Below are 18,416 nucleotides of genomic sequence, written 5' to 3' on the forward strand. Positions count from 1 at the left end.
CTATATCCACCCTTTCAAAGCCCCCAAAAATGAATAAATCCATCAACAATTTATCATACTTTTTTTTTCAAATGCGACTTGCTTTTATTTTCACATTTCCAAAAAATTAAAGGAACAAAAAATGAAATTTTGTTTTTGCACAAATTTAATTTTACACAATTACACTTTTAAGGTTTAAGTTTAGAAGCGCAACTTTGTGAAGAACCATTTGTTTTTGCCGCTCTTGTAGCGATCCTCAAAGCGCATACGAATTTGGAAACGTGCCTTCTTGCGCTTAATTGGATCTTTCAAGTCCTTTACGCTGTATTTATTATCGAGTGTTACTTCTGGTACACTGTAACGTGTTGGCATGAGATGATTGTAGTTTACGAGCTAAAATTATAAGAATAATTAGATTAGTTTTGGAAGTAAATTTGTTGGGGTTTTGGCTTGTTGGGGTAAATTTGTAGGGGTTTGGTGAAGAATGACTGGCTTGGGTATGTTGCATCTGTAGGTGACCTTCTAGATGTAGACAACCTTCTACAGAAGGTAGCAAAATGAAGAAGATGGCATGCTGCAGAGATTGGCAATATGTGGAAGAAGCTATCAATTGAAGGTGGACTGGGAGATGACTAAGCTTTTGATCATGTTAAATCTAATCAGAACTCAAAGTCATTTTGGATATTTTATCAAGTTGAGTAGATTTAAATCGACCTTTGGATACAAAATCCGAGGGGACTTCAAGCTCTGAACTGTATCTTATAACCCAGATCCAAATTATATACTCTGTCCAAGACTGTAAACCTACAGTTTAATACCCACAGGTCTGCAGTTATGGATGAACTGTAGAAAATTATGTTGAATTTTGGAGGAGTAATTTGAGGAAAAATATCGATGCAGAACATGAATAAACATGCTTAAAGCAGCTTAAATTACAATCTACATCAAAAAGCAGCTTTGTCACTTAAATGTTAGCCTTATTAAGCTTAACATGAGTGCATTCAATTGAATTATCCATCAAATTATGATGCATAGTTGATGCTTAAGTTGATATTTACTAACAAATCAACAATCGACTGTCGTTTGTTGACAATGAAGGATTGTAAGCTCTTAACATGTGAAGACTAAGTGTTTTGACTGCTGAAAGGGTAAGAGAGCCTAATTGACTGCTCTAGAGCTTTGTCATGAGGTTGAAATTGCTTAAAACTGAGTTAAACTCAAACTTGACACTTAGTCATGCTTGTACTTTGATTTTTTGAATGACATAGCGTCCTAACTTGTCAGGAAGTCATCTAAACCCCCAGCAATGACTAACAATTGTCTACTGCATCAAATACAAGCTACAATATCAAATGATGCTCACTACAACGAGGTCTATAAACACTAAAAGATCAACAAATGCTTCACAGATCTTAATCCCTCACCAAGCCCCCATATACCCCCAGGAACCACAAACAATCAACTCACCTTAATGAATGGCTTTATTCTACAATTTTTGTGAACTTTAGCTTTATTCATACGTCTTGTTACACGACGTGGATAACGATCAATGCCAGCAACAAGTGCTTGTCCAAACATTTTATCTGATGTACCATCATCCAATGTCTTCATGATGATCGCTTTACGACCAGCATATCGCCCGCTCAGCACGAGCACAACCTTGCCAGATTTCATAATCTTGCCCATTTTTGTTTGTTTACTGAAATTGAGGAACAAATTTTGGAAATTTTTTTTGTGGTTAGGTTTTTTGTTATGAAAATAAAAAGTTGATGGAAAATGTAATTTTTGGTAATTTTTGTGCTGTTTTGGAGGATATCCATTGGAATTTCCTGATCTGGATCAAAATTCGCCAACTTTTTCTTGATAAAATTCAAAAATTGTGCAAAAATTTTTTAAAACACACGAAAGAATTTTTTTAAATTTAATTTTTTGTCTAAATTTGCACAATTTTTTGGCAATCTTTTGGTGATCTTTGAGGACATTAAGGATGTGAGATAGATGCGGCACTTTTCACGAGATTTCCATCACATTTTCCATCAATTAATGAATTTTAAATAATAAATTTGTGAAACTTACGTCCGTATTGACGCACGATGGGTAAGGAAAAAGAAAGAGATAGAGTTGTCGACGGGGGAGGTTGGCTATGTCGATTGGATGGAAAAGGGGTGTGAAAGAATTGGAATTTTTGAATATTAATTTTGAATTTTTATGAATTTTTTGGATTAATTTTTGACCTTTTTTGAATTTTTTTTAATTTTTTTTGATTTTTTCAATTTTTAAAATTGAAAAATGAATCAAAAATCATGTAAATTTGTCAATTTGACAACATAAAGCCGTTAGGATATTTTTTTCAAAAATGACATAGTTGAGTACCCTTCAGATGTAGACTGTCGACACTATGTTATAACTTTATCTGTTTACATCAACAAAAAATAGTTTTTTAAGGCAAACTTTTTTGAATTTTTAATAGAATTAATTCAGTTTTGAATTGAATTTTGGATTTAAAAAACAGGAAAGTCAGTTAAAATTTGGGGATTGTCACAAAAAAGCATTGAAATTCCTTCAAATTTAAGAAATTCCTTCAAATTTTGGTGATTTTAATCAAAATTCACCAAAAAATTGCAAAAAATCTCAAAAATACCTGCAAAAATGACAAAAGTTCATCAAGTTTAGATCCAATTGACTCAAATCCAGCAGATTTTGCAATAAAACAGCACATTCAACTCAAAATTTTTCACTAAAGCCACAGAATCACTTCACAGAGCTTGCTGACTAAGATATCATATCCATCAAATTCCAGGATAAATCTTGATAAGGAGGTAGAGCAACAAACATAGAAGCCATCCATCCCTGCAATCCACAGTGAATCAATAGAACCTTATCATCCCCCACTACCCCTAAAAATGTCCTCAATCTGCCGTCTCTGCATCACCCAAACCCCAGCTCTCACTTCAGTATTCTCATTCAAAAATGATCATCTCATATCAGACTTAATATCACTCATATGTCCAGTCAACATTGATCCATCAGACAACTATCCAAAGAGTATCTGCCTGACATGTCTGAGGATTGTCACCGAAGCTTATGAGCTGAGAGAAAAGAGCCTTCAAAGTGATATTAAATTTAAGTCTGGAAAGATTAAAATGTCCAGTAAGAATTCAGAGCCTGCAAAGTCATCAGCACCGACAAGATCATCAAGTACTAAGGAACCACAAAAGCTACCTGAAGTTACGACCATAAAAGTTGAAAAAGATCCTTTTAACAGTGCAATTGAGTTTGTGGACGAAAGTTATCAGCCTGATGATGAACAGTATGAGTCAAATGAGAGTGGCAATGACTATGATGACGGTGATGATGATGATGATGATGATGACTATCAGGAAATAATTCCAATTGAGCCAAAAATAAGAAAGAAGTCGAAATATGAGAGAGTTACGGTCGGTGAAATTACGAGAGTTAAGTGCCGGTTTTGTGACAAAGTTTTCTCAAATACACAAAATGTTAAGCGGCATATGATGATGGAGCATGATAGTAAGAAGGAAGTGTCGACGTCATGTAAGCTGTGTGGGGCTTTTATATCACATAAGACTAATTTGAAGCGGCATATTAAGATGCATCATCCAGGTTAGTTTATTGGAATTTGAATTTAACGACTGACGCTCAACTTGAGTGACGCTCAGTCTTATTGACGCTCAGCTTGACTAACGTTCAACTTGACTAACGCTTAGCTTGAATGACACTCAGCTTGACCAACGCTCAGTTTGACCAACGTTCAGCTTGACTGACATTCAGCTTAACTGTAGCTCAGCTTGACGAACATTCTGCTTGACTGAAGCTCAAATTGACTGTCGCTCAGCTTGACTAACGCTCAGCTTTACTAATACTAAAATTCCTAATTTCCTCTCAATTTCCATTCCAGAATACAACATCTCACCACCATCCAAACTAAAAACCGAACATTTTCAAGAAATCATCAAAAACTCATCGGAACTGACCCGAAAAATATTTGCAACACCAAAGAAACAAAAGTACATCGAGTACATAACAATCACATCACTTGAGAACGATAATAATTGCTTCAAATATCAATGTCTGATTTGTATGAGAGAGAATGGAACTTCAAAAATTTGGTCACAAAGAATCAACAATGGTGGAACGTCAAACATCAGAAGACATTTGAGTACGATGCACCCAGAGGACTTTCAGAGATTGGAGGATAGCCTTAATGGGGAGGGACTTCTGCCGACACTTGATGATATTAATTGAGGATGAAAGTTAGAGATAGGAAGTACTTAGGGCGAGGTATGGCAAGAAGACAGAACAAGAGAGCAAAGAGTCCAATTTGACTGTCCAGTCGAGGTCTTGAAGCTTTTGCTCGGTATGTCTTATATAATCTGGTATACTAAGCACCTAGCTTCAATAATCAATATGTAAATTGTTGTAAAAATTAAATAAAAATTTAATTAAAATTCATCAGACTGTCATTTTGATTGAGGGAACCTAATGGATGGTCACTACACATCTAGCAACTTCTATGGCTAGATACTTGAGCCATACTAGTGTGGATGACATGTGTTATACATGATAAAGTGCAAAATTGTATGTTGCGGCACATAAACCACTTATAGGTGTCACTTATAGATGTTAGCTGATCTCTAAACCAATGATGGGCAACCTCTGTGTCATGGCCACCAATGTGTTCCCCGTGCAGCATGCCGGAAGCAGTTTCTGTGCACCAAGGTGTGCCGTGGTACAGATAAGGTCACTTACCACTGTTCTAGTGAAATCAATCAGATTTATTTGCATATAAAAGGTTGAATAGACATCTAGCCACATCCTACATACCCATTAACCCACCCAATATGCCCCCATAACCCCTCAATCAATTCTGCATCCAATCATGTTCCAAAAAATCTTAAAAAATTTCTTCATTTCTTTCCACATCAATCTCATCACACAAATATCACTTATTCATTTCAGTCACTTTACAGCATTCAAAGTCTCAAGTCGGTTTGATATTCAGTCAGAATATATATTCATTTAATTAGCCTTCAGACAGCTTATTAGACGACAATTTTGAGAACGATTCAATTGACGAGGTTGAGAGGTGAAATGCTGATGGACTTTTGCATATTTAGTGGGATTTTTGGAGATTTTTGAGTGATTTTTTAGAGGAACTTGTTGAAGATTTTGAGGATTTTATGAAATTAAAGCTCAAAAGTCATCAAATCCAGAATTTTGTGTCAATTGTCAAGAAAAAGTCTGGAATTTCCAATCAAAAATCAAGAATTTCAAGCAATAAATCAGAATATTTCAAGCCATGAAGCTCCCAAAAGTCAATCAAGTCCTTTACTTCCTGAATCTAAAGCTTGGAAATCAGATTTTCTGCTCAATTTACATCTGTTTGTATGTATTTGTGATATCGTTTGGATTTTATGAGCTATTTGAGTATTATGCATTCAAATATAGACCATTGAACTTAGGTGAGTCAAATGGGAAGCTTAAGGGGTCATCAAGATGGGTTTTTCGAGGGTTTTGGAACTGATTGATCATATTTTGATCAAATTGTGGATCAATTTCATGCTTTTCAATACACAAGGAGCACAAATCGATTAATCGATCAGCACTGGCCTGCTGTCGAATATTTGAACGATTAACCGACTTGTGCTACTCGGGATATGCTTTATACTTCATCCAGGTCTGTTTTTGGACGAAAAATATGCACTTGAACCCAACAAAATGTCAAAATTCATGAATATCAAAACTTAATTTACAGCAATTACCCTCATTATTGTGGCTGTTCTGTCAACATTCATTGCTATTTGTGGGATTTTTCTGCATGGACTGAAACATGTAAGTACTGATATCCAATTGTCTGAAATAAAATAGGCTGCGATTAGTTGACTAATCGCACCTTGTTCCAGTCAGGTATGTACAGCAGTCATTTTGTTCACATTAAGTGCCTTGTACTCTGGGGTTGACAAGACCAGAGCACAGTCAAAAACGGACTATGGAATCGCATCAAATGGAATCCGGACACCAATGGAGGTGCCTCCACATTAGAGTCTTGCCAACTCTGCTTGACCCTTAAACACAAATCGATTAAATTTGCAAAAATCCAGCGCTGTCTGGTTTGACTCTGACTTGTTAGATCCAGTTGGAACCCATGTCAGAGTCACGTCTGCCTAGTGCCAGATTTTAGATCGATTAACCGACCTATGCCATCCAAAACAGAACTAAAATTCCAAATATCATTTCAGAATCACATCCACAAGCTGCTCCCATACATCCTCAAAAGCATCATCTTCGGTTCAGTGCTCTTCATCCACGGAATCTTAGACCTCTCATGGAAAGCCATGCTCATTTCCCTCATCTTCTTCTACACATCATTAATCAGCTATTCTGTCTACAAAAAGATTGAAATTGATGGACGAATTGATAATTTCCAAATTAATACAAATTTTCAGCAGTTGAAGGAGACTCTTGATGCACCGAGGGTGACGAGTGGAATGATAAATGTTGGACATCATAAGGCTAACTTGCTGGTTTATCAGGAATAAGAATTTTTGATTTATGTTGAACTGTTCCGTCCATTTTTGATGAAATTTAAATAAAATTTTTAAATGAATTTTGAGCAATTTTTTATGGGTTTATTGGAGGTATTGTGGGGTGATGGGGATGAATAGGGGGATATTTAGGGGAAGAAGGGTTAAAGGTTGATTGCTGAATCTGGAGGATTGGGATTTAGGTTGGCTATGATTTAGTAGTGTCTTCAAGTGACTCAATATGGCAACAATGTTGTAAATGTATTTATTGTGTCAATTTTGATGAATTTTTCATGATTTTTCCGTCATATGACAGTCATGTGACTTCTCAGAGACATCATAGTGTGTCTTTTGTAGTCACTGACCCTTTCCATAGATCCCATCACTGTCTCATATGACTCCAAATCCATTCATGAACCTCTCAACCCTATAAGCCGTCATATGACAGTCATGTGACTTGATAGAGACATCATGATTTGTTACATGGGGTCACTGACCCATTTCAGGGATGCAATCACTGATTCATACGACTCTAGATTCCTGCTTGACTATCTTAACCCTATAAGCTTCACAATCCATCCCCCATAACTCTCCAATCCCCCTAAAAAACCCCAAAAATCACATCTTCATCTCTATTTTGCATCTGTATTAATCACATCTTTACAACCATCACACAATTGTGTCACACAATCGACACATTTCAATTCAAAATTCAACGAATTAATTAAATTAATTAATCAATCTCAATGAAACTCGATCTTAAAATTGTGTGATTGTTTATTCATTGTTTGGCTAAGTTTTGAGCTATCTACATCGGTTCCTAAAATTCATCCTCAAACTATGGGAGATCCAACTGTCAAAAAATTCTGTTTCTGCTGCGATTTGGCAACTGGAAATATTATTTATGCATATTTTCAATTTTTTGTGGCTTTAATATCCATTGGAATTGGTATAATGAAGTTTATGACAACTAAGGCTGAACAGAAAGATGATGGATATTTTTTTGATGTTCCTGATGAGTTGAAGCCATTGTTTGCGAGTGGACCTTGTGAGTATGATTAGGTATAGGAAGTCTGGACTCTAAAATTCCAAAAATTCATATCCAATGGAGTCAGAACTGCAAAATTGTGGACTTAAGCCTTGAAATCAATATTTTCTTAATTTCCTTCAGTGTTCAACTTGTCGAGGATTCTAGTTGGATTCATATCAACTGCTATATTCCTAATATTCATCGAAGGTATCAAGAAGGTATGTACCTCCTACCTGGATATAGCCTCAATAACAAATCCTTAATTCCATTTTTCCCTTTAAGGAACAATCATCAAAAATGATCGCCTATCTGTTCTTCAAAACGATAAATTTGTTCGCGTACTTTATCTACATCCTGCACATTGCAGCACTGTCTTATCCGATGCTGATTGCCACAATGATACTTGTTGGTGAAATTTATCTTTTCATCTGTGCTTATTCGGTCTATTTGAAGTTTGTAAAGCCGGAGGATTGGAATGAAAGTGAAGCTGAATATTGGGAATAAATTAAGTGTAGTTTTTAAGGTTAGAGTACAAGTAGGGATGTGCAAGTTGGTTAAGAGATTCAAAAGGTGGAAGGAGGGCTGGAGTGACTGTGGCATGGTGTCGGATTTGAACCTGGAATCAGCACCACTATGACGGCATGACACTGACTAGGTTCCAATAGAGCTTGAAGTCGACTCGAATTTTGAATCGATTCAAGTCAACTTGAGTCAATTTGAGTCAACTTGAGTCAACTTGAGTCAAGTTGAGTCAACTTTGGTTAACTTGAATCAACTTGAGGTAACTTGAGTCAACTTGAGCGAAAATGAGCTCCAAGTCGACTTGGATTTTGTATGAAATTGAGCCGATTTGAGCTCATTTTGGCTCAAGTTGACTCGTTTCCATACAAAATCCAAGCAGACTTCGAGCTCTACTGGAACCTAGTCAGGGTCATGCCAGCCTGAAGTTCAAAATTTGGATCAATTCACCAACTTATGCTATTCGAGTAGAAATAGACTCAATGCTAAGATTAGATATAATTCGTATAAAATTTGACAATATTTTGTAATTCTTAATTCAAGCTTTACATCCAATAAAATACAGTTCAACTTCCGTTTGAGGATTCAAGTCTTCTTTGATCTCTCCTCCCATCTAAACTGCTGTTTTCATCTCATTCATCACATCCATCTCCATCTCATTGATTTTTTCAGGTTCCGTCGCCATCAAGTCTCCAACCGTCATCGATTATTTTCACTTCTTTCATCTCCAAACCTGCACATTTAAAACTGTGTCAAAAATTCTTATTTTCATCTTCATCGACTGCAGCTTTAAAGACTGTAAGCAGTCAAAAAGTAGTTCAAGTATAATTTTTTCAGAAACAATGTAACAAAATTCAAGAAGTTGACTATGAATTATATCTCAATATCAGACATGCGCTTAGCATGCAGTAAATAGTACAAATATTACTGTTGTAGGCAGACAATTTGGCATCTTGAATTCATTTTTTTTTATACATTTTATGTCAGTAGTATAATGAAGATTGGGATTTACGCAGTGTAGTTGTGGAATTCGGGTGAATTGGACTAGGAAGTTGGAACAGAATAGGGGTAAGTTGGGGTAAGAAGGTCGAAATATGGTGCTAGGGTGGCGTGGCTATGGCTTGGTGCTGGATTTGACAACCAGAGCTTGAAGTCCACTTGGATTTTATATGGAAAAGTCGAATTAGGTCGATTTGAGTCCATAAAAGCTCTAATTCAAGCTTAATTCAAAACCAGGAGGGCTTGAACAAAGCATAATGTCCAAATCCAACACCAAGTCAGTGTCAAGCCGGTCTGGAACAAAATTCCTGTTCAATAACCAAATTTCAGCTATTCAATCTTGATTTAACTTTAATTTCAGGTCAATTTAGTACAAAACTTCAAAAAAATTTCCCAAAACCTCAAAAATCAGCCACCAAACATCCCCCCGTAACCCCTTAGTACCCCTCTCCATCCAGCCCCCCACAGTCCACCCCCATGATCCTCAGAAAATCCTTCTTCTGTTACGATCTCCGTAAAGGAGTCATCATAATCGTCTACATCCAAATGATTCTGTATTTTTTCAAATTGCTGTTCGTTTTTTATCTTCTGACTACCTTTATTGCCAATACAAATTCGGAGCATCCACAAAAGGAGGAAGAGGAAGAAGCTGTTGAGGAAGTTGAAATAAAAAATTTTGATTTTGAGAAATTTTATTTTGAAACTTTTGTTATGGAGAGGAAATACACGAAATATAGGAAATTTGAGTTTGACACGAAAAATGGTGAGTTTAGGATGGATAAGGCATATGGTGGAGAAATGGCTGAAAATGTGGTTGCTTAAGACATATGCCTATAAAGTGATCAAGCACATTCTTCAATTATGCTGTTTCGCAAAAGCCTAATTGGGCAATATGCTTGAACATCTTATTTTGCTATACTGAGACAAGCTAACTTGACTCTTGGATGTGACTGGATTTTAACGAATCTGGTACATAACCAGAGTCTAACTGACCTGGTGTCGGATTCTTGGTCATTTATACGACTTGTGCCTTCCAAATTAGCTGAATAATATCAATTATTATTCAAATTTAATTGAATTTTGTCCCTATTTTTGTGTAGCTGAACTGCTGAAGCATGTCATCGCAATAAGTGTCTGTATTTTGGCTGTTAAAGGTATCCAGAAGGTGAGATTGTCCGATATCCTAACAAATTTGATCAATTAATTCTAAATTCACTCAAATTTTTCTCTACAGAATCTGCCCTATAAGCTAGTTCCACATCTAATTTTCACAACATTCGACATTTTGTACAACATTTTTCTATTCTCATTCTTTAAAGAGTATAGGAATTACTATACTGTAGCTAATATTGTAATCTTGATCTATTGTATAATTAATGTCAGATCTTTGTACTGCAATATGGTAACTGAATCTAAATTAAAAGAAATTCGCATAATATAAGCGAAAATCCCATGATCAAGCTGCCTCCGGATAAGACTCAAAGGGATCCGACCTTAAGCCAGAGTCAAGATGGTCTGGGTTCGGATTGTCGGTCATTTCAACGTTGTGTGCCTTCGGAAATGATTGATGTTTTTAAATTACTTTGAAATATGATGAATAAAAAATGCAATAAAATGTTGTGTAAAGGAAAAGTGCTTTATTTTTGGAAATTTTATTAAAACAAAGGAGTAGTGAGGATAGAAGAAAAGTTTGATGTTTTTAGAGAGACTACTCGTCAGGAAGTCTGTTTTCATTGAATTTACGTTTTAATTCTTTCAATACTCTTTGATATTGATGCTTTTATTGCAGCACCGCATTTGATTGACCATCTTCAAGTTTATCTGGTTCGTCTTCGTCTTCAGATTCACATTCTGACCAGATTTAGCATTTTAGTATCACTCTTTTATCTACAGCATCAGTACTACGAAAAGTAATGCTTTTCCTTAGATACAAAAACAAGATTTATTGTCGACGACATCAAGTCTGCGTACATTTCTTATTTTCACCATACAGATCAATAAAAAAATCATATTTAATTTACTCCAGAATCTTAATTTTTGCCCATCTTATTGTCATTTGTTGCTGTCACAGTGGCCTTACTCCTTAATTAACAGATTCGCCTAAATATGGTTCAATATTCTAAATTCCATTCTGTTTGAACGTCACAAAGATACAGACTATGGATAAAGTGTAGTCCCTAGATGTCCTTTACAGACAGAAATGACAGATATAGACCCTTGCAGAACTCACTCGGACTCCATATGATTCTTCTAATGGCTTCAACATCGACCCTTAGTTCATCTGATCAACGACCCCAAGGAATAACCTTGAATTTTCAGCAACATAACCTAAAAATCAACACAAATTTAGCTCCATTCATGCTCTCATTAGACCAGCTTTTAGCATGCGCCAAATAATTGTTGTTGCTTTTTTTGCGGAATTTCCTCGTTTTCATCTCAGAACTATGACGACAAAATAAAACTTGACTCATCGTCATAGTCAGTCTGATCGCTGTCTCTGTAGTGTTTGAATCGTCATATCCATAAGAGTTAAAAGTTAAGTCCAAATTTCTTATGAATTAAGTGAAAATTTAGTGAAATTTAGATAGAAAAAAAGTTAAAAAAAGTGAAAAAATTAATTAAATTTTAATGCAAAAAGTTTAAAAAAATAAAAAAAAAAATTGAAAAATTTAACCTCAAAAATGCCACTAAAAATGCCAGATATTAAGCCACCAACGGTGCCAAATTTCCTTTGTTATTTTAACTTAATTACTGCAAATGTTGTCATTGCTTGGATTCACTTTGGGGTGTGCATTTTAGTGATTTTAGAGTTCCTGTATTTTTTGATTTTTAATACGTCAAAAGAGTTAAAAGTTGAAAATGTTGAAATTAAAGTTGATGCTGAGCAGCATGACGAGTTTACGGATACGTTTGATATTAGTGAGTAAAGAATTGAAAAATTTAAAAAAATTTAAAAAATTTAAAAAATTGAAAAATTTAAAAGTTAAAAAACGAAAGAGATTGTTGAAAAAATTAAAAAAAAATGAAAAATTTAAAAAATTGATAAAATTGAAAATGTTAAAAAAATTAAAAAATTGCAAAAATAAAAAAAATAAAAAAATTGAAAAAATTAAAAAGTTCAAAAATTGAAAAAATTAAAAATTAAAAAATTCAAATTATATGTATTTTTTAACTTTTTAAACTTTTCCAATTTTATTTTATAATTTTTCAAATCTTTTTTTAATTTTTCAATTTTCTTTTTAATTTTTCAATTTTTTTTTAAAATCTTTCAATTTTTTTTTGAAATTTTCCAAATTTTTTTAAAATTTATTTCTTGTTCTTTTTTTCAAAATATTTGAAATTTTCCAAATTTTTTAATTTTTTAATTTTTTTTAAAAAAAATTTAGTTTGAAATTTGGAAAAATTAAAAAAATTTGAAAAATTTCAAAAATTTTGAATTTTATTAATTAATTAACAAAATTTTCCAATTTCCCAACCAGTCTCCCGCTTGATAATCCTCGTCGTCACCGTCTTCGTCACATTCATCACATTATGGTACATCAAAGGCATCCAATCAGTAAGTCATTACAACAACATCAAATTTTTGGCAATTTTCCACAAATAATTTTCCTCATATTTTCCATCCAGTACGATCCATCAAAAATGAAGCCTTACTTATTCTTCACCGGAATCTTCGTCGTCCTTTGTTGCTGCGCTGCCGTCATGACTTTAAACTTTATAACACTCATGATTGGTGTCGTTGAGCTTTACTTCTTCATTTGTGCCTATTCGCTGTACTTGAATCTCTTCAATGACCCAAGCATCCAGCAGGACGTAGCCTACAACAATCCAACAGCACATGGATATACGCAGGCATTTGAATCTGATGGACATGTCAATGGAACTGTCAATTATCAAACACATCAGCAACAACCGCAACAAACTGATGGATATTATAATCAGGAAGGATATTATGAAGGTGATGGACATGATCAGGCACAACAGCAACAACCATATTATAATGGACAATAAATTTACAGATCAATTCCTGAACAATTTGAGCGACACAAAGTTGATTTATGGATTTCATCTTGAACTTTGTATGATTTCAAATGGATGTCATATGTAGGCACACTCGTGTTGTTCATTGGATATTTATTAATTGCAACTTAATATGTATTTCAAATGAATTAATAAAGGTTTAAAAAATGTTAAACAATGTCTTTTGGTGTTTTGGATTACTTCAAGTAGTTGTTGCTAGAGTATGTTGTGGTATGATGTCCTATAGCTGACTTAGACTAAATACTAGACTGACATAGGAACTAAAGGGGGTTTTGGGGGTCAAAATTTTCTTTTTTGGAAATGATTCTTTAATTTTTTACAGTTTTTCCTAAAAAAATCCTAAAAAATGTCTTATTACGTCCTTTTGTTGTATTGTACGACAAAGTAGGGTGCAAACAGTGTACTGATGCACCTGGTATGGTTTAACATGTGGTACTGAGTAGTACAAGTGGCACAAGTGGTAGCATGACAGTACCTGTTCTATTTCTTTGTCATACTTACTTACTTAATGCTACTATATGCCTTCTATGTAGAGCTCAAGTCACAACAAAAGGCTTTCCACTTGACATTTGGACAGCTTTGGAGTCAGACTTCGGCTTACCCAATTCCACATCTCTTAGCCATATCCCTCTGCATACTCCATAACAGATTCACAATTGATTAAAATGAACCTATAATCACCGATGTATGACTTAAAACTTCTTTTGATCATACTTTACATTCCCCCATCTTAATACAGAGGCATCTACACGGCAACATTGTATCAGTTTCTGCCTTTGAACTTTCTTAAAAGGTTTTTAATGATTCAAATCTTTTCTTTCTATTTGTTTATTTTTAGAACAAAAAAAAAAAAAAAAAAACATTTTTTGACATTGAAATTAAAAAGAGTTTTTTTGAGAGAAAATATCATGTGGATTAGTTTAGAAGTGCTGGTGAGATTCATATTTTCATTGGCCGAATTTTTGACACATATTTGGCTAAATATCTGGTGAATTTCCCTATAAACCTCAATTTTTACAGGAAAATGTCTATAAAACGGGAAGATGACCTTAAGTTGTAGTGACTCTAACAGATGGTCCTATTCTGCTGAATTTGGCTCTACAATAGAGTCATATCGATCTGGGACACCATTTATTGTCTCTAAGGACCGTATATCGTTCAATGAAACCCTGATAGCAACACTTATGTCAAAATGCACAGTAACTACTTACTTATCATCTTCATCTCCAACTCTACATTAACTGGTCATCAACTAGTTGCAACGTATTTTTGTCCATTCGGAATTAGTCAGCTTGTCAGCAATAAAACGGGCAGTTTTGTCAAAAAAAAAACTCCTGTCTACTTCCCATTACGCCATCAACGAATAACCCCCACAATAATAATTAGCATATCTTCATAACATTTTTTTTTATTTTCATCAAAACATTCTCATTATCATATTTACAACTTCAATACCCAAAAGCACTTTACATATACGCATTTCTCTCAGTTGGGCACTATACCATTTGCATACAAAATTCATTAGCTATTGATATAATTCATCAGTATGCTTAGTTATGTACAGTGGTGGGCAAAGTAAGTGGAAAGGGTACCTAAAAATTAAGGATTGGCTTTGGTGGGTTGGCGTCGGTTCCAATCTTGCTCTAGGTTCACGACTCAGTCTTAGTCTCAGTTCCGGTTTCGATCTTAGTCTTGCTTCCTGCCTTAGTCTCAGTCTTAGTCTCAGTCTTAGTCTCAGTCCCAATTCCGGTCCCAGTCCCGTTCCCAACCTCAAATTCCAAAATTCATCCAAATCGGCACAACGAGAACTCTTTCATGTCCCATAACTCAACAAAAGGTTGACCACACCTGACCTAATGCGTTGTCTATTCTCACTCAAATTGCCACAAACAAACACATTTTTTTTTCCTTTTGGAAATTCTTTTTATTCTCAGTTTTTCGTGAATATTGTCACAGTTCAGACGACTTTTTTTTCTATTTTTTTGTGTCTCATCCGCTAATGACTTTCTAAGAATATAAAAAATCAGCCTCAATTTAATCAGTTTGGATGTTTACAAGATCACCGACTTGTTGCTGCATTAATTGAATCAAATTAGGCTGAATTTTGAGTAAAATTCCGTTAAAATGCTCGACTCATTTCCGGAAAGCAGCAGCTACAGCAAAAAGATGAGACGACCAATTGTCAACAGTTGCTTCTTCTGTTTTGACCTTAAAGTTGGATGTTGTGTGCATGCTGTCGTACAAATTGTTCTGTCCTCATTGGCACTTATTGCTGCATTCATAAAAATTGGAACTCAACAGAATTTACAGCAAACTATTTCAAAAAATGCGACTTTACAGAAGGAACAGGAGAGCTTAATTGAAGGTGTGATGAATGCGACCCTTAAGGGGGCATTTAATGGACGGATTTTGGTGTCATTTGAAGGAACATTCACAAATTCAACACATGAAGCTGTCGAGCAGACCAAATCTAATGGATTATGTGAGTATTGTAGGGATTTAGGTTAGTGTGAAGGCACCTAAATGTTAAAAATTCGAATGTGAAGGCAACTGAATTTTAAATTTCGAATGTGAAGGCACCTGAATGTCAAAACTGAAGTGTGAAGGCACCTGAATGTCAAAACTGAAGTGTGAAGGCACCTGAATGTCAAAATTGAAGTGTGAAGGCACCTGAATGTCAAAATTGAAGTGTGAAGGCACCTGAAAGTCAAAAATTCTATAATTCTTGTGTGAAGGCACCTGAACCTCAATTTAAAATTCACTTTTTTGCCTTTAATTCCAGATCTGCTGATCATCATTGTCTGCATCTCAATTATCGTAGTTTGTTCGTTATTTGTGAATGGAACGTACTCGGTAAGTCACTTGCTGATTACATCTTTTTGGCTCTAATCTCTCAATTCCCATTACAGAACTCCTCATCATCCCTAGTTCCATACATCTTCGTCAAAACAATATTCTTATTCTATGTCGTAATCTACTTGATGACAATTGACAACGGATTTTTAATTGGATTCCTAATGTTCTGTGTTGTGATTGAAGTTTATCTTCTACTATGTGAATATTCACTGTATTTATGTATACAAAATAAGGATCTTGTTCAGGAAAATAAGGAATGGCTATGAAAAAAATTGAAAAAATTCAATTTTGGACTGTTTTTTATTAAAAAATATTTTATTCGAGATATGTTTACTATTATAGGATATAAATCAGTGCTGTCTAATCTGTTTTGCCTCGGGGTACATGTTGGTGGTAAGACTCGACCAGAACCTTACATTTTATACGGTTTTTGGCATTCCAGAGGGTTGCTGGTCACCGACACAATGGGAAAAAACCCGGGAAATGTAAATGAACATCGCGAAACCCCAGGGGAACTCCCCGTGGGTTACCCGTTGTGTCGGTGACTAACAATCATTCCCAAGGACACACTAGAGTACCACAGCACACAGGTTAGACAGCACTGTCTTAAATATTACACAAAATGTCACATCAATCTCAATTGTCAATACAGTACCTAACCCTCTTACCCCTTGTACCCCTTGTACCCCTCGTACTCCTCATACCCCTTGTACCCCTCATACCCCTCACACCCTCATCACCTGCGTCTCAATCACGTCTATCGAGTCATTACTCAAACTGTCATCATATCTCGTATAATATGAATAGACACAAATAATAAAATAAATATTCCATGCTGTAAATACAAAATAATTTACAGCCATTTCCGTAAGTCCAACGCTAAACACCAGCAGTGATCCTTCACAAAATGTTGCAATTGTTGTAAATGCGCTGACTAGGAGATATCGTTTGATGTGCTTTGTGGATTTCTGGAAATATTGAGGATATTCAGGAATTTATAGGATATAATCTGGATCTGATGGGCTACATACCTTCAGTGCTGCTGCTATGAGGTAAATACAGTAGACAAAATGCAGGAAGTAGATGATAAACAGCACAGCTTTAAAGAATACGAATGCTAAAATTGAAAAAGTGGTCAAAATGTTAATTGGGTGATGATTTGAGGGTTTTGGGGGGTTTATGTGGGTATGGAGGAGTTTTGGAGGTATGTTGAGGGTTAAAGGGGGTCAGGCTGTCCGCAGGGTACACTATGAAGTCATTAGGTACCCCCAAGTCCTCACCAAACCCCTCAAAATTCTCAAAATCCCTCAAAACCCCTCCAAACCCCCCCACAATCTACTCACGATCAAACGGTCCATTATGTGGCCTAGAATATCCATTATAATACGGTGTACGTTTCGTCCGTACCTTCCCATAGTCATCACGATCACTATTATGATTAATTATATCCAATATTGTATAGACAAAAAATATCAAACTGAGTACGGCATCGATCATGCCAATTATAATACAACCGATAAATAGTTCTATATGACACATAAACTTATTGACTGTTAACATCTTGTTGACTATTTTGTGTATGCTTATCAGGTACTGGATGTGTAAAAATTCCTAGATTTTTTTAATAATTTAGATGAAAAATTTGATTTAAATTTTTTGTGTTTACATCTTTTTTGTGTTGTTTTGACGAGAGAAACAGCTGGGTGGAGATTTGGTTGTGGTGGTGATGCGGGAGGTGGATATGGTGAGGTGTGGATGTGGTGGGATTGGAGTTTGAATTTTGGAAAGACGTTAGGATTAGTTTGGAATGTTGAATTAATATTTCTAGAGATTTTTTTGTATTTTTAGTGAATTAAATGATTTTATTTCAATTTTTAAATTTTTTACAATTTTTTTTGGAATTTTTAAAATTTCTTTATATTTTTTAAATTTTTTTAAATTTTTCAAATTTTTCACAATTTTAAATTTTTTTACAATTTTTAATTTTTTTTTTAAGTTTTTCATTTTTTTTTTTTAAATTTTTACAAATTCTATTAAAATTTTTTAAATTTTTTAAATTTTTTTAAATTTTTGTTAATATTTTTAAAATTTAAGGCATCCAAATTTCATATTTTCACAGACATTTTTCAACATTTTTGAATTTTTTTCTCAGTTTATTTAAAATTTTACAAAAAATTACATCTAAAGCACTTCAAACCCCCTCACTCCCTCCGAAGGTTGCACAATGCTGTCACTAGTTCGCGGTCTTGTCACCATGTTTACGGCAAAACATGAGAAGGTCTTAATGGTTCCACAAGAGCATATGCAAAATCAATTTTGAAGAGATTTTGAAAATTTTCATTAAAAATTGCTAGAAAATTGAGGAACTTTTCCAAAAAAGAGAGAGGGAATGGAGTTGACCCCCAAACTACCCTTCTTGAATACCTACTTCTCCTACTAATCACATC

General features: G+C 34.7%; 4 protein-coding genes and 4 long non-coding RNA genes across 8 annotated transcripts; 6 read left to right on the forward strand and 2 right to left on the reverse strand.

Annotated features, from left to right (window-relative positions):
- Nucleotides 1-49: 49 nt before the first annotated feature.
- On the reverse strand, nt 50-2,135 carry LOC139100109 (large ribosomal subunit protein eL27-like). Its single transcript, XM_070652704.1, has 3 exons — nt 2,056-2,135; nt 1,447-1,678; nt 50-372 (listed from the first exon to the last, which is right to left on the reverse strand). The coding sequence occupies exons 2-3, from the start codon at nt 1,663-1,665 to the stop codon at nt 181-183; spliced, it is 411 nt and encodes a 136-aa protein (XP_070508805.1). The 5' UTR covers nt 1,666-1,678; nt 2,056-2,135; the 3' UTR covers nt 50-180.
- A 263-nt stretch (nt 2,136-2,398) lies between these two features.
- Nucleotides 2,399-4,452, forward strand: LOC139100154 (zinc finger protein piragua-like). The gene is made up of 2 exons (XM_070652759.1): nt 2,399-3,603; nt 3,899-4,452. Exons 1-2 carry the CDS (start codon nt 2,883-2,885, stop codon nt 4,243-4,245), a joined length of 1,068 nt encoding a protein of 355 aa, XP_070508860.1. The 5' UTR covers nt 2,399-2,882; the 3' UTR covers nt 4,246-4,452.
- A 522-nt stretch (nt 4,453-4,974) lies between these two features.
- LOC139100301 (uncharacterized) lies at nt 4,975-6,607 on the forward strand. Its single transcript, XR_011545427.1, has 3 exons — nt 4,975-5,462; nt 5,756-5,832; nt 6,240-6,607. It is a non-coding gene; the product is annotated as an uncharacterized lncRNA (long non-coding RNA).
- A 719-nt stretch (nt 6,608-7,326) lies between these two features.
- LOC139100316 (uncharacterized) lies at nt 7,327-8,643 on the forward strand. The gene is made up of 3 exons (XR_011545430.1): nt 7,327-7,572; nt 7,696-7,772; nt 7,837-8,643. It is a non-coding gene; the product is annotated as an uncharacterized lncRNA (long non-coding RNA).
- A 405-nt stretch (nt 8,644-9,048) lies between these two features.
- LOC139100321 (uncharacterized) lies at nt 9,049-10,695 on the forward strand. The gene is made up of 4 exons (XR_011545432.1): nt 9,049-9,141; nt 9,434-9,835; nt 10,173-10,237; nt 10,307-10,695. It is a non-coding gene; the product is annotated as an uncharacterized lncRNA (long non-coding RNA).
- Nucleotides 10,696-11,616: 921 nt separating this feature from the next.
- LOC139100326 (uncharacterized) lies at nt 11,617-13,241 on the forward strand. Its single transcript, XM_070652947.1, has 3 exons — nt 11,617-11,991; nt 12,552-12,628; nt 12,700-13,241. Exons 1-3 carry the CDS (start codon nt 11,754-11,756, stop codon nt 13,081-13,083), a joined length of 699 nt encoding a protein of 232 aa, XP_070509048.1. The 5' UTR covers nt 11,617-11,753; the 3' UTR covers nt 13,084-13,241.
- A 789-nt stretch (nt 13,242-14,030) lies between these two features.
- Nucleotides 14,031-16,255, forward strand: LOC139100309 (uncharacterized). The gene is made up of 4 exons (XR_011545428.1): nt 14,031-14,045; nt 14,134-15,595; nt 15,896-15,966; nt 16,023-16,255. It is a non-coding gene; the product is annotated as an uncharacterized lncRNA (long non-coding RNA).
- On the reverse strand, nt 16,251-17,681 carry LOC139100308 (uncharacterized). The gene is made up of 3 exons (XM_070652935.1): nt 17,313-17,681; nt 17,001-17,086; nt 16,251-16,937 (listed from the first exon to the last, which is right to left on the reverse strand). The coding sequence occupies exons 1-3, from the start codon at nt 17,527-17,529 to the stop codon at nt 16,695-16,697; spliced, it is 546 nt and encodes a 181-aa protein (XP_070509036.1). The 5' UTR covers nt 17,530-17,681; the 3' UTR covers nt 16,251-16,694.
- Nucleotides 17,682-18,416: the final 735 nt, after the last annotated feature.

This window comes from Chironomus tepperi, unplaced genomic scaffold (assembly GCF_022539635.2).
Source record: "Chironomus tepperi strain 1889 unplaced genomic scaffold, CSIRO-AGI_Ctep_v1 contig_58, whole genome shotgun sequence".
NCBI lineage: Eukaryota > Metazoa > Arthropoda > Insecta > Diptera > Chironomidae > Chironomus > Chironomus tepperi.